Here is a 15,051-nt window from a genome sequence, read left to right on the forward strand (position 1 = left end):
TTTTATCAGTATAAATACACCTTTCATACAAATGTGCTTACATAATTATACACATTATATATAATATTATCAATACTCACCGGAGCCACTGTAATCTTTCATGTCCAATTTTGTATAATACGGGTATAATAAATGTATAATAAATTATTATACAAGAATTATACGATATATAAATAAAGGAGCATTGACAGTAATGGAGCACAACCAACTTTGCAGAAAAAAGTTTTTCTCCGGCAATGGCCATTTTATTTCCTCCATCCCTCATTCTCATAAAATTCATCCAAAAAAATGTCACGCAATACCATATCTGAAAGTGGAAAGAAAGCGAAGAAGGAGGCAACCACCGTTAGAATTTTGTCGGAAATTACACAAAGAAGATAGTATTTGTTTTTTCATCCAAGTGTAGGAGGAGGGGGGTAAAAAGAGATAGAGAGAGAGAAAAAAAAAATGGTGTTATTGGTATCATTATAGTGGAAGAGAAGAAAAAAGAAGAAGATAGGAGTGCAAAAAGGAGAAGATAAGAAGAGAGGGAAAATATGTGGATGAGAGAGAGATGAGAAGTAGGCGGCTGAAAGAGGGAAGAAATAATGGAATTTTAGGGTTTTGTCTATAAGTTGATATATATTAAATTGCTAGTAAAGGCTAAAAAGAGTAACTTGGGTAAAGTAGGGCCATTATTTTGCCCGAGTGGTCATAGAGTGATGATTTCTGATCATTGGAAGGTAGAAATGATACAAGATAGTCATTCTAGAGGACTGATATTTAGGAATTAGCCAATGAGTCATGAATTTTAGTTTTTCAGGACACAAAGTCCAAAAATTAAAAAAATTAGAAAAAAATAAGTACTGATCGATCCTTAAAATAGCCGCTCTAAAAATGACTATTTGTGTAGTTTCCCCATCATTAAGGGCCTAATAGGCCAGGCAGATCATCTTAGTAATTCATAGACGAAATGGAGGCAAAAGAGGTAGTAATGTTGTTGGCTAGCCACTTTTCAATCCTGTAATTAAGAAAATAACAATTGTTATGAAGTTCAAAATTTTACAGGTTAAACTCGAGAACAATATAATATCTATCCATGATATTGTCTATTTTTCAATTACAGAGGCTGAAACGTGAGTATTTGTGAATTTTGCCCGGCAAAAGGGCAACTATGAGCGACAAGACTTTTAGCGCAACCGCCAATCAAGTAACAAATCCATGGTAGATTTGGGAACAAATAAATGTCGCTTGTGCAATGGATCTAGCTAAATGTGCATCTCACGACTTAACTTTAATAAATCGTCTAATATACAAATTAAATATTTTTTGAAATTATTGAAAAATATATTATTGACATATGTTTTTTTTGTTGGTTAAGGCTTATATAAGGTCAAATATGTGGTATAAAAGTTCTCGGATTTTGAAATATCCGATATTTTTTCACCCTGAAATCAACAATCAAATATGAATTTTTTGAAAACTAAAACCAAACACATTATAAAAACCAAAAAATTCAGTTTGGTTAGATTTTTTTTTTTTTTTTTTTACTTACACATTTCTAATATTCATTGCATTAATCCTATCTGTATTTATTCCCTTGAAAGTTGGATCTCTCTTTATTTACATAAAAACTAAAATCCACTTAATTAAAGCATACATTATCTTAGGCCTGGCAAGTGGGACGGTCCAGGCCCAGGACCGGCCCAGGACCGCGGGCCAGACGGGCCAAACGGTTAAACGGTCCGGGACCGTTTGGTCCGGTTTTAGCGGGCCTGGTCCGGTCTCGTGGGCCGGTCCTATGATTTGGCCCATCAGGTCCGGGACCGGTTGGCCGCACAGGGCCCGGGACCGGCCCGGTCCCCTTAACGGGCCTAGCGGGCCCAACGGCTAAATTTTTTTTAATTTTTTTTTTTTTTTAAAAAAGTTGGACTATATATACATCTTAAGATATACTATACTACATATACATCTTAAGATATACTAAATATACTAGATATATATAGTAGATATACATGTATATATAGTATATCTTAAGATGTATATATAGTATATATTCGAATATAGCTTATATATAGTATATATATATATATATATATATACTATACTATAGTCTATACTAAGATATACTATATATACATCTTAAGATATACTATACTACATATACATCTTAAGATATAGTATATATACTATACTATATATACATCTTAAGATATACTATATATACTATACTATATATACATCTTAAGATATACTATATATACATAGTATACTAGATATATATAGTAGATATACTATACTACATATACATCTTAAGATATACTATATATACTATACTATATATACTATACTATATATATACATCTTAAGATATACTAAGTATACTAGATATATATAGTAGATATACATGTATATATAGTATATCTTAAGATGTATATATAGTATATAAATCGAATGTAGCTTATATATAGTATACATATATATATATATATATATATATATATACTATACTATAGTTTATACTAGATATACTAAGTATACTAAGATATACTATATATACATCTTAAGATATACTATATATACTATACTATATATACATCTTAAGATATACTATATATACTATACTATATATACATCTTAAGATATACTATATATACTATACTATATATACATCTTAAGATATACTATATATACATCTTAAGATATACTATACTATACTATATATACATCTTAAGATATACTAAGTATACTAGATATATATAGTATATATACATGTATATATAGTATATAAATCGAATATAGCTTATATATAGTATATATATATATATATATATATATATATATATATATATATATATATATATATATATATATATAGCTATATTCTAAGATATACTATATATACATCTTAAAATATACTATATATACTATACTACATATACATCTTAAGATATAGTATATATACTATACTATATATACATCTTAAGATATACTATATATACTATACTATATATACATCTTAAGATATACTATATATACATAGTATACTAGATATATATAGTAGATATACTATACTATATATACATCTTAAAATATACTATATATACTATACTATATATACATCTTAAGATATACTATATATAATAAGATATAATATATATACATATTAAGATATAATATATATATATATACTATACTATATATACATCTTAAGATATACTATATATACATAGTATACTAGATATACAAGATATATATAATAGATATACATGTATATATAGTATATCTTAAGCTATACATATAGTATAGTATAGTATACATATATATATATATATATATATATATATATATATATAAGCTTATATTTATACTATACTATAGTCTATACTATATATACATCTCATAAGATATATAAACTATATTCGATATACTATATATACATCTTAAGATATACTATATATACTATATCTACTATACTATATATACATATTAAGATATACTATATATACTATACTACATATACATCTTAAGATATATTATATATACATAGTATACTAGATATACTAGATATATATAGTAGATATACATGTATATAAAGTATATCTTAAACTATACATATAGTATAGTATACATATATATATATATAAGCTTATATTTATACTATACTATAGCATATATAAGCTTATATTTATACTATACTATAGTATATACTATATATACATCTAATAAGATATATAAACTATATTCGATATACTATATATACATCTTAAGATATACTATATATACTATACTATATATACATCTTAAGATATACTATACTATATATACATCTTAAAATATACTATATACATAGTATACTAGATATATATAATAGATATACATGTATATACAGTATATCTTAAGCTATACATATAGTATAATATAGTATAGTATACACACACACACACACACACACACATATATATATATATATATATATAAGCTTATATTTATACTATACTATAGTCTATACTATAAATACATCTCATAAGATATATAAACTATATTCGATATACTATATATACATATTAAGATATACTATATTTACTATACTACTTATACATCTTAAGATATACTATATATACATAGTATACTAGATATATATAGTAGATATATATTAAGATATACTATACATCTTACTATATATATATATATATAGCTTATATATCTTAAGATGTATATATATATATATATATATTAAGATCTACTATACTATACTATATATATATATATATATATATATATATAGTATATCTTAAGATGTATATATAATATATTTTAAGATGTATACTATGTATGTATATATATATATATATATATATATATTTTAAGATGTATTTATAGTATATAAATCGAATATAGATTATATATATTTATTACTATTTTTTTCTCTAACTTCTATTAAAAAAAAATTAAAAATAGAAAGTTTCTGTTGGGCCCGTTTGGGCCCGTAACCGGATCGGCCCACTAAACCCAGGCCCGTTAGTTCATGGTCCCGATCCCGGGCCGGTTCCAGCAATAAGCCCGCGAGGCCCAGGACCGTTTAGGACCGGACCGTATAGGACCGGCCCACTTAAGGCCGGCACATTTAGGACTGGGCCCGCGAAACCCACTTATGACCGGGCCCGGCCCACTTGCCACCCCTACATTATCTTATGGTATTATTCTCAGTTTCCTTATGATAGTGTTTGATAGAATTTGCTTCTTGAAGAAGGCTCCAACTCCTGCCATTCATTACTACCATGAGATGGGCACGATGAATGAAACCCCTTTCGCTTTTTTAATTATTGGTCTCGGGTTTAAACTTTGAAAACAGAGAAATCCGTGAAAGTTAGTCATACCCAACGAGAATAAGTTGAGTTAGTATGCTTCAAATATACTAAATGACTATGAAAGGAAAGAAAAGCTCTTGCCAATTCATTCATTAACATGATTCCATTTTTTCACCACCCCACAAATCACAATAGTGAATCTTATCAAGATTTAGGTTCTTGTCACTTTATTCTCATGTCGTCATTTCTAACCTACAAAACTAGAGCGTGAGGGTCCATCTTTTTTCCATGCAACAAAAAACGTTGCCATTTGCCTAGGTATCTGATTCGAACTCCTCCTCCTCTTCTTTCTTCTTCTTCTACTTATTCTTTGTCTCAACTACAGTAATGGCAGGAAACGGCATTAAAAAACTTCGGAAACTGCCTCACGTGTTTGGCAAGGTTCTTGAATTGCCGTTTCGGTCCGATGCGGATGTGGAGGTGGAAGAAAACCCAGAATTCTTCCGTTTCCTGACCGAAATCGGCGTGCACGGTGATGTCAACAGCACCATTGACATTAGTAACGTGAGAGCTGAGGCAGTGGAGATACATCCTGGAATGACGAAGATTGTGGTGAGAAATGGAGCCAAAGGTGGCAAAGCGGAGTTGTTGTTGGAACAACTGAAGGTGGACACGTGGAGGTATAGGTTGCCTGCGTCGGCGAAACCGGAGCTGGCTACGGCGGCGTTTGTGGACGGAGAGTTAATCGTGACGGTACCAAAGGGTGATAATGGTCGTAGAGGATTCGGCGGAAGGGACAACGTTTTGGTACGCAGGCTTCTTGTTGTGTAGCAGTGAGAGCAAAGTTCTGATCCGTCCGTTCCATTTTTGTATGCATTTTAATTTAACTATGCATGAAATTTAAGAAGAGGGCTCAGAAGTAACCGTAACATTATTTTCATATGATTTAGAGGTTACGAGCCCTATGAAATTAACCTATATGAATACAGAATAATTTATGTACCCATGTACGAAATTTAAGAATGCAAGAAAACTTTTCTTGATGTTGTGTGGTATATTGACTACATGATTGAAATTATGCAAGTCCCTCATGCAACAACATCATGAATTTTCTATCTGTTCCTTATTTGTTCGAATTTCGAGATCCGGTAAATGAGTTTTTTTTATCGTAATTTTTTTATATTTTTTAAAATATTTAAATTATTAATTATTGTGACTTATAATATTTTTATTTTCTAAATATATAAATTTTATTTCAAAAAACCTAAAGATTCTATATTCAATTTCACAATCAAAATTAAAATATTTAACTCTTGAAATTCGAATGGTTCCACAAAATTAATTGAGACAAAAAGGGACTGAAGGAGTAGTTATCTTGCGTTAAGAATAGTAGATGAGAAAAAGATACTTTAATTGAAATACAAAATTTTATTTCTTGGCCAAAGACTTGAAGAAAATGATGGAATGCTGTACCTATACAATTATTTCGTGCTTGTGTAAGATGATTTCCTGGAACTTATTCTTCACGAAGAGTCATTAACTGCTCAGCTACCTGATTGTATTTTTAGAAAATTGATCAGAATTGAAGGCATTTGGTATATGAATTAGATAATAATAATAATAATAATAATAATAATAATAATAATAATTATTATTATTATTATTATTATTATTATTATTATATATAAATTACCTCCTCAATGCTTCCATCATCGATGTCAGTATTGAAAGAAAGTAGCAATCTTTCGTAAAGCAGATTCTCTACGTCCTCTACACCAATAGCTGCTGCTACATCATAACATTAGCATTTATACAAGCATTTAAGTTATATAAACGCTAGCAGTATAAAAATATTTTATACCATCAGTTTAATTTAATCGGTTATGCTACACTTTCCACTATTTTCCTATGTGACATAATAATCAACACGTTTATTAGAAATGAAAGGAAGGGTCAAATGTAAAGTACGAGGGTTGTTCTTTAATGTCCATACATGCACGAATCTGAATTAGTCATCGTACCGGTCGGTACATAACATCATTGTGAAAAATTGTGTATATACGGGGAGTAGGGGTATACATGGGTCGGGTTGGTTCGGATTTTCTAATTACCAAACCAAACCAATTATATCGGGTTATTAAATCTAAATACTAAACCAAACCAATAAAAGTCGGATTTTTTAATCTCGGATTTTTCGTTTTTTTTCTTCATAAAGTCCTCGTAGCACAAAACGTAAAATTTGTGATCCAAATATTTCTTTAATCTTAGTAAGACAGAAATATATAATGTGTTTTTCAATAAAATAACATAAATATGAGATGAGTCATGGCATTGTACAGAAATATTCAACAATAAAGATAATAATATCGCATAAAATAAATATTATTAATAAGTCATAATAAAAATAAACATAATTTAAAATTATGACTAATAAGTACTATTATTTACATGACTAACCACTAAAAGAAAAATAAGTTATATATTTTATCTAAACCATGGAAAAACTAAAAAATAGATATCCAACACTATTTTCATAGTACAATTGAATTGAATGTCTTTTATTAGCATTAGTATTGATTTGATTTTGGTTTAGGATTTATTTGAGTTATAATATTTATGGACTATAAAACTTATTGGAGCATCCAAAAATTATAAGTCCAAGCTTGAAATAATACGTTAAAAGATAAAACTATGAAAAAACTTAAGAAATATTTATAAACTACACTACCATAAATATTTTTATGTATTAAATATATTTAAAACTTCTATACATATAATGTCGGATTGGTTTAGTTTTAGTTTGACTTTTTTTAGTGGGTTTGTTTTCAACACCAAATCATAGTCGGATTTTTTCCTCGATTTGACTCGAATTATCGAGTTGGTGCGGTTTGTACGTTTCATTTGTACACCCCTAAAGGGAGAAGGGACGTACCATTCGATTGAGAAAGACAAGAAAGAATATCAAAGGAAAGCTGCTTTGATTTTTGAGGAGAATCTTGGCCACCCCATTCATTTTGGATAGCCATTTGCAGGCCTGGCCATTGAGATAAGAGCTTTGAAATTCCTTCTTGAAGAGGAGACAAAGACGACTTGGCTTTCACATTTCTATTATTTGTAGCAAGACATGCTTCATCTTTATTAGCATTAAAAGCTTCCACATCATTCATATTATAATTGGTACTTCAAATGAAAGCTTTGTTAATGTGCCGGAGTGCGTTGGGATGTATGAGAACTTTTTTTTTAACCAGAGGTTTCGGGTTCGAGCCCTTAGAATAAAGAAACTGCTTCCCCTTTTAATGGGCTTTACACAATGCAAATATGAATTAGTCGAGCCGTGTTGAATATCAGATGGTTATACTCAGAAAAAAGCTTTGCGCTCTCTCCCTCCAAAGAAGAAAGAGGAAGACACCGCACGCGCACAATATATATATATATATATATATATATATATATAGAAAAGAGCTGAAAGAAGCAAATATATACAAAGGGAATGAAATGGCGCGAGAAGTGGAGATCTGGAGAGAACTTAGGAGAAATTGAATGGTGCGCAAATATATAAGTTTATTTCCATATGATGTTATCATCAAATAGGATAACTAAAAAGACCTTAACCAATAATTATTTCTAAACAAAGATGAAAATAAAATAGGAAAAAAAGAACAAAGTAGAGGTAAATACTAAGCTTTTAGGAAAAATGTCTCGTATACCTGGTTTACTAGTAACTTTTAATATTTGTAGCATCATGGTATTTTTATTTTTTTTAAAAGAAACCCATATCTGGGTGCTAATATATAGCCAAGGCAAATAGAGTTTTACATCTTAGGCAATCTGCCTGCGAAAAATTGACTGAAGTACATATTCCTTCCAGTCAGAATATACAAAATTTTGTTAACTTACAAAGAAGTTCGCTTTATCATATTTAATTCTAACACTGGGCAGCTGCCACTTGTCTACCTTTGTAGCATCATGGTATTGGGGTCACCATTAGGGCTGCTTATCGGGCGGATTGGGCGGTTAATTACTCTTAACGATTTGGTTTAACGGTTATCGGCTTTTAAATCTATTAATCCACTAGCCACCCGATAAGATATCGGGCGGATTGGTATCGGTTTAGCTCTTATCGGGCGGTTTATCGGCCTAATTCAATCTATATTGCGTGCGTTAATTGTTTGTTGACCGCCTAGCATACAAATTCAGTATAGAAAATTACACATTGAGTCCAGACATACATGTCTGTTAACGCCTACATAAGAATGATGTAGTGTGTGATGTGGTGTAGAGTAAAAAAATAGAACACATTGTAGTCTACATTACATCCCAAAGCAGACTATGATATGATGTAATTAAGGAAAAAGTAGTTCTAATGGATATGCCACTGTAACTCTTGCTAGATATAACATGGATCATACAAGGATATCAAATTTCATTGAGATAACTATGTGATTGCCTGGGTTTAGATGCAAAGGAACAATTTCAATAGTTTAGCTCATTAAATATAATGGTATCTAAGCTTTTATTAATATATTCATAGCACAAACGAAACAAAATTACAATAAATGTGCGGTCCTTCCCTTTGTTTCTTGTTCATTTCTCTTAGAAAGGTAACAATATATTAATAATTAACACAAAGGCTGTGCTGGAGCCATATTTACAATTTTAAAAAGCAAAAATATGAGCTTGCTCTTCATACTAGGGCACTAAGATAGAGTGCTGGAAGTCGACGAGATAGAGTATTGCGGGTGGCTGCTGGAGTGCTGGTTGAATTTCTATTGAAGCTGGTTGAATTATGGTCGAATAAAGAGAACCATAATTCTGCTGCTGGCTGTTGGCTGAAGTTTAGGCATTAGGGTTCTGATTATTTAGGAATTAGGCGTTAGAACTTAGAGATAGAGTATTGGAAGAAGTGGAAGGGTTTTTGATATTTAATATATATATATATGGATAAAAATAAATTATATATATATATATATATATATATATATATATATATATATATATATATATATATATATCTTAACGGGTTAACAGATTATCCGTTAAGAAAATTGAATGATCCGCCCCCAAACCGATAAGCCATTAATAAAAAAAATTCAATTCGTTCCCCGTCCGTTAAACCGTTAACCCGATACCAATAAGCCATTAAGTTTCGGTTTCGGTTTCGGTTCGATTTTGAACACCCCTAGTCAGCATGTACAAATTAACTAGCTCATTGCTTAGGTATGAATCCCCATAGCATATGATTGGAGTAGAGTTTAAATTCTATGCACTAAGGGGTCATTTGGTTTGGTAGGGTGTATAAAAATAGTACGGAATAAGGTGTATTAGTAATGCATAGATTAATAATGTATGGGTTAGCAATGCAAGCATAAGCATTAGTTATGCAAATATTATTTCTTATCTACTGTTTGGTGTGGTATATTAAAATCATAATGCATTGCATAATTTTTAAGAAAAATAGTTGTTTACAAAAATGCACTCCATATTCTCAAGTTTTAAGGGACTTTAAGGATAATTTTGTCTTTAACCATACTAATGCATGCATTAATAGCCTTGGTATTACTAATGCCATGGTTTTCTATGCATTACTTATACATAGGATAATACCAAGTATGATGTCTAACTAATACAAGTATTAGTTATACACAAGGTTGAAAATATGTATCCAACAAGGTATTAGTAAGGACTATTATCTTCATTTGTATCATCTGAGTGATCTGACATGAAGCTAAAGATAAATGTAAGGACTACCAAGTTCAGGGCTCAAAAGTCATGTTTTCTGCTTCACGCCTAACAGATTCGAACAGCACCGAGGAGAGATAACGTTCCCCAAAGCTCGGGAAAATAACCTGCATATATAATGGCCGGCCGGTGTGATTAGCAGCCACACACTCCTTAACCAAAAAAGAAAATACTGTGGCTTAAGTTCTACTTTCGGGTTATGATCAGTGTAGTGAATTGTCAAGATTAGACGAAAAATGCATTGCATTAAGCAAATTGCTAGGTCAGAAAAACTTCTCGTGGAACAAATTGATGATAGGAGTAAAGCTTATTTAGGAGCAAGAATATAGTTTTAGTTTACGAGTAAACAGACAGTAAAAGTCTGTTTAGCTGTTTGCAGTAATTAAGCACAAAGATTTGGTGCATCATAAGATCAAAATAGGGGTTCTCGTAGTCCCAATCCCCATGTAGTATTGCATTTTCCTTGCATTTTCCAGGGCTGTTCCAGAGTTTAATGCCGCAAATTTTTCAATTGAAATCAGGGAAAAACAAATTTATAGTAAAGTTAAGGCGAATAAAGCCAAAACCAATTCATTTATTCCCAAACTGTTCGATCATAGAGACTAATATTGCTACATGTCGCAACAGATAACGTATCTGCTTGGACTGATCTATCGTTAGCTAGCAACTTGAGAAAAGGAAATTAATACTTACAACGATTAGTTTTCCAGCATTCTCTGGCCGCTTTGCAATTTTAATTGCTGCTGCTGCCGCAGCACCAGATGATATTCCTGCCTGCCATTCATAATTTCATGTTAAAATGATATTAGAAGCATCAATAGCTCGGGACTCGTTTCTCTTCGTCATTCTTTTTCCTTTTTTTCTTTTTGGGGCCTAGGAAGCAGGGGCGGATTGAAGATACCGAGTTAATTTGAACACAGTACTTTCAACGACGAGCATAAATTTATGTGTAAAAATTCACTATAATTGCAACAAATAGTAGATATGAATCCATAACTTTAAAAATATAATGAGTTCAATACTAAGAATCTTAAGGTTGAATTCATAGAGTTTAAATCTTGGATCCACCTCCGTCGGGAAGCATGGGGTTTATTTACCAAGTTATAAAGCAGAACTTACCAGCAATCTTTCTTTCAATGCAAGAAGTTTTGCAGTTTCTATGGCTTCATCACTTGAAACCTGGGTTTTTTAGAAGATCACGACAAATGTATTTTGATCAGAATTTAGTAACCAAAAACCAAATGATACTATTCTCACAAGCTCAAGATCATCATATGAGAGAACGAAAACTTTGGTCGAATTCCTTTAAATGCTTCTACAAATTTATGAAATGAACTCCGTAGGAAATTCATACTTGAATAACTTCGTCAATAAGATTAACTTCCAGCACGCCAGGAACGAAACCAGCACCAATTCCCTGTATCTTATGTGGACCTTAGGCATCACAAATAAGTCGAATGTCAAATCATAAGAGAAAAAGTTAATTTGATAGCAGTAACACTGCCCATTGATCTCAATATACTTATAATTGATCAGAATCGAGATGGGACAATATTTTATATGTAAAGTTCTTGCTCAAGATAATTCATATATCATAAATCAGCATGAACAACGAAAAAAGGGGAAACATAAAACCATAACAATAGAGGGAAAATTACTCACCAGGTTTTCCTCCAGAAAGAACAGGACTTTCAACTGGTTCAATACCGTAAAGCTGTAGTACGATAGCAATTGCAGCATTAGCATATAAATATTGATTCCCAATTTAACTTTATAATTCAAAAGGTTTTCCCAATTTGAAAAGATTAATTCACCTTTATGTTAGGATTCTTCTCTCTTAGATATTTGCCTGCGCCTGTTATCGTGCCTCCAGTTCCAATTCTAGAGGCAAAAGCATCAATATTCCCGTTCGAGCCTTACCATATCTCAGGACCAGTGGTTTCATAGTGTATCTAGGATTATAGTAACATTTCAGCTAACCATATTCCCAGTGACGGAGCCAGGCATTTGAGCAAGGCGTTTCAAAACAATGTAAAAATGTCATACTTAATATATGAACCTATGTCTAGGGGATTCAAGAGTTCATTTATATATACAAAATGTTTGTTTTTACCCTATTTGTACAGTGTAATTTTCCAGCAAAGGAGATTCAATTGAACTAGGAGAAAGATAAACCTTTGGATTGGCAGGGTTTTCAAATTGCTGAAGAATATAGGAGTTAGGTGTCTTGGCCTTTATCTCTTCAGCCTTTGAAACAGCTCCTTTCATTCCCTTTGCAGGATCAGTGAGGACTAACTCAGCACCAAAAGCGCGAAGAATGATTCTTCTCTCGAGAGTCATAGAAGCAGGCATTGTAATGATCAGATTGTAGCCTTTAGCAGCAGCCATAAATGCCAGGCCGATACCAGTGTTTCCACTTGTCGGTTCTATTAGGACACTCTTCAGAAAGAAAGAAAGAAACACAAAGTCAGCTCCAATTGTTAAGCAATATGGAAAAGAGAGCCTAACAACTAATATATCCCTCATTGTCTATGTCGCTTGGATCCTTCAAAAATTCCGCTGCACCCGTGTTGGATCCTCCAAAAACGCGTAACTTTGTGAGGTTCCGGCACTCACCTTTTGCCATTTTTGAAGGATCCGGACAACATAGCTCCTTGATGACAATCATCATACAAGATAAACCAAATTTTTTGATAAGTTTATTTGTCCTAGGAAATAGAGAGTATTATTAAGCTAATAAAACGAGGTCAACTGACCGTAAGCGTTGAAGGTTTCAAATAATATCCAAACAAGAAGGATACTCAGTAACTGACCTCACCAGGTTTGATGAGGCCTTTCTCTTCAGCATCTTTGATCATACTATAGCCAATCCTGTATATGGAAATAACTCATAAGCATTTCAGCTAAAAAAGACCTCTACAAGACCAGGCTTTAAGGACATTCAAGAGCCCATATGATTCTTGTGAATGGAAAAAAATCCTGGCAATGAGCGCTTCCCCTTTAATGAGCCTTACGCAATACGAATCTGGATTAGTCGGGCTCCAATGCTGGTAAGGACACCAATGGGAAGCAAAAAAAGGAAGACCATTCAAGTGTCCGTATGATTCTTGTGAAAAACTTTGTAAGAAATTAGCCCGTACATGCCACGGGTCTGCGCATACAAAAACCTAATATTTAAGTAGAGAAGGGTAAAAGGGTAGGATATTATTATCCACCGAGTTTCAAACTGTGTGTCACTGACGATCGAGATTTCTCGGGTATTAAGAAAAAGAAAAAGATGGCAAGAAATTATCTAACAAAAACGAAAATATATTACCTATCCTTGACACTAGAGCATGGTTCCATCATTTCCAGCTTAGCAGCAACACGCGCAACACAGCCATCCACAATATTATTCAGGTAAACCAAAGGAGTTTTACCAATCAACTGTGCCAAAAATAGCCTCAAAATATTATGAACATTCTAAAACACAATGGTTTGTACAAGAATCCAATTTCCAATGATAAACTTACTTCTGTTACATCCTTAGCAATTCCAATCTTTTCCTCCGCCATAATTTTAGATTAATTCTACAATTGAACTGTTGAAAAAAATGAGTGAAAACAATGTTATGAATAATTGTAGTTCGCTTTATTGAATTAATTAATCTGTAAACAATGATTCATTAGCATGCAACTTCATCAAAACAATTCATTGGAAATCTCAAAAAAGTATGTCTCATATTACAAATAAGAACGTGAAATTTATTTAAGAAATAAAAGGATATACTATTGAAATGAATCAAAAAAGAAAAAGAAAAAAATTACCTAATTTGAGAATGACAAAGGAAATGGAACTTCAAAGCAAATGAAGGCTAAGAATGTCGAGTTGACAAAGGCCAGAGTTTATGCAATTTTCCTACGAATATTACGATGATTAGTTACTGATTTTAGTGATTATTTGACTTGCTTTGATTGCCTTATATTATTAACTGAATGTATCAGTAAATGAACCTTACCGCACTATGTGCTCAAATACAGTGGAAATTATAGACTTTCCTAAGTATGATATTTCCTCTGTGGACATAAGTAGTTTATTCGTATCTTTTTGGAATTAAGTATTTATAAGGAAGTTTCAATTGATTTTATAAAACTTACAAGGACCTTTGAATTAATTTTAGAAAATTTACCTTTATGGTTGTTACAAATGTTTTTGTTATATGCCACTTTTCACATGAGATCGATAAATAAGTAATAGACATATTTTAAACATATATATGTCTAATAAGAAAAAGCATCATTTAAAGTGTCCAAATAAAAGATGTGGCAACTTTATGTATCATATATGTATTTGGCCTAAATAACAAAAAAGAATGATTATGCAGCGAATAATAATACGGTTTGCCTACTACGTATAACGGTATTTTGCCTTTAAATACCCTTATTCATATATTTCTATTAGACGCTCTTGTTTCATATTTTATCCCACATAAAATTATTCTCCTATAGTATGTAATATAGGTTCCTGCAATATTTATTCGGGT

General features: G+C 31.5%; 3 protein-coding genes across 7 annotated transcripts; 1 reads left to right on the forward strand and 2 right to left on the reverse strand.

Annotated features, from left to right (window-relative positions):
* LOC104110998 (uncharacterized) lies at positions 1-8,230 on the reverse strand. 5 transcript variants are annotated; one of them, XM_070185892.1, is made up of 4 exons: positions 7,723-8,230; positions 6,484-6,578; positions 6,264-6,342; positions 1-307 (listed from the first exon to the last, which is right to left on the reverse strand). In XM_070185892.1, exons 1-3 carry the CDS (start codon positions 7,955-7,957, stop codon positions 6,307-6,309), a joined length of 366 nt encoding a protein of 121 aa, XP_070041993.1. In that variant the 5' UTR covers positions 7,958-8,230; the 3' UTR covers positions 1-307; positions 6,264-6,306. The 5 variants fall into 5 exon arrangements, with proteins under 5 accessions (XP_070041993.1, XP_070041992.1, XP_009618899.1 ...); XM_070185891.1 differs by having other exon boundaries at positions 210-1,000; XM_009620604.4 differs by lacking the exon at positions 1-307 and having other exon boundaries at positions 6,199-6,342; positions 6,484-6,572; positions 7,723-8,229.
* LOC104110990 (uncharacterized) lies at positions 5,178-5,621 on the forward strand. Its single transcript, XM_009620578.4, has one exon. It carries the CDS (start codon positions 5,178-5,180, stop codon positions 5,619-5,621), a length of 444 nt encoding a protein of 147 aa, XP_009618873.1.
* Positions 8,231-10,302: 2,072 nt separating the features above from the next.
* LOC104115025 (cysteine synthase) lies at positions 10,303-14,450 on the reverse strand. The gene is given in 11 exon segments (XM_070185893.1): positions 10,303-10,636; positions 11,223-11,299; positions 11,645-11,708; positions 11,884-11,963; positions 12,192-12,243; positions 12,344-12,481; positions 12,705-12,968; positions 13,343-13,400; positions 13,846-13,955; positions 14,042-14,109; positions 14,336-14,450. Coding segments are annotated over 10 exon segments (978 nt in total). The 5' UTR covers positions 14,084-14,109; positions 14,336-14,450; the 3' UTR covers positions 10,303-10,543.
* Positions 14,451-15,051: the final 601 nt, after the last annotated feature.

Source organism: Nicotiana tomentosiformis, chromosome 9 (genome assembly GCF_000390325.3).
Source record: "Nicotiana tomentosiformis chromosome 9, ASM39032v3, whole genome shotgun sequence".
In the NCBI taxonomy this organism is placed as follows: Eukaryota; Viridiplantae; Streptophyta; class Magnoliopsida; order Solanales; family Solanaceae; genus Nicotiana; species Nicotiana tomentosiformis.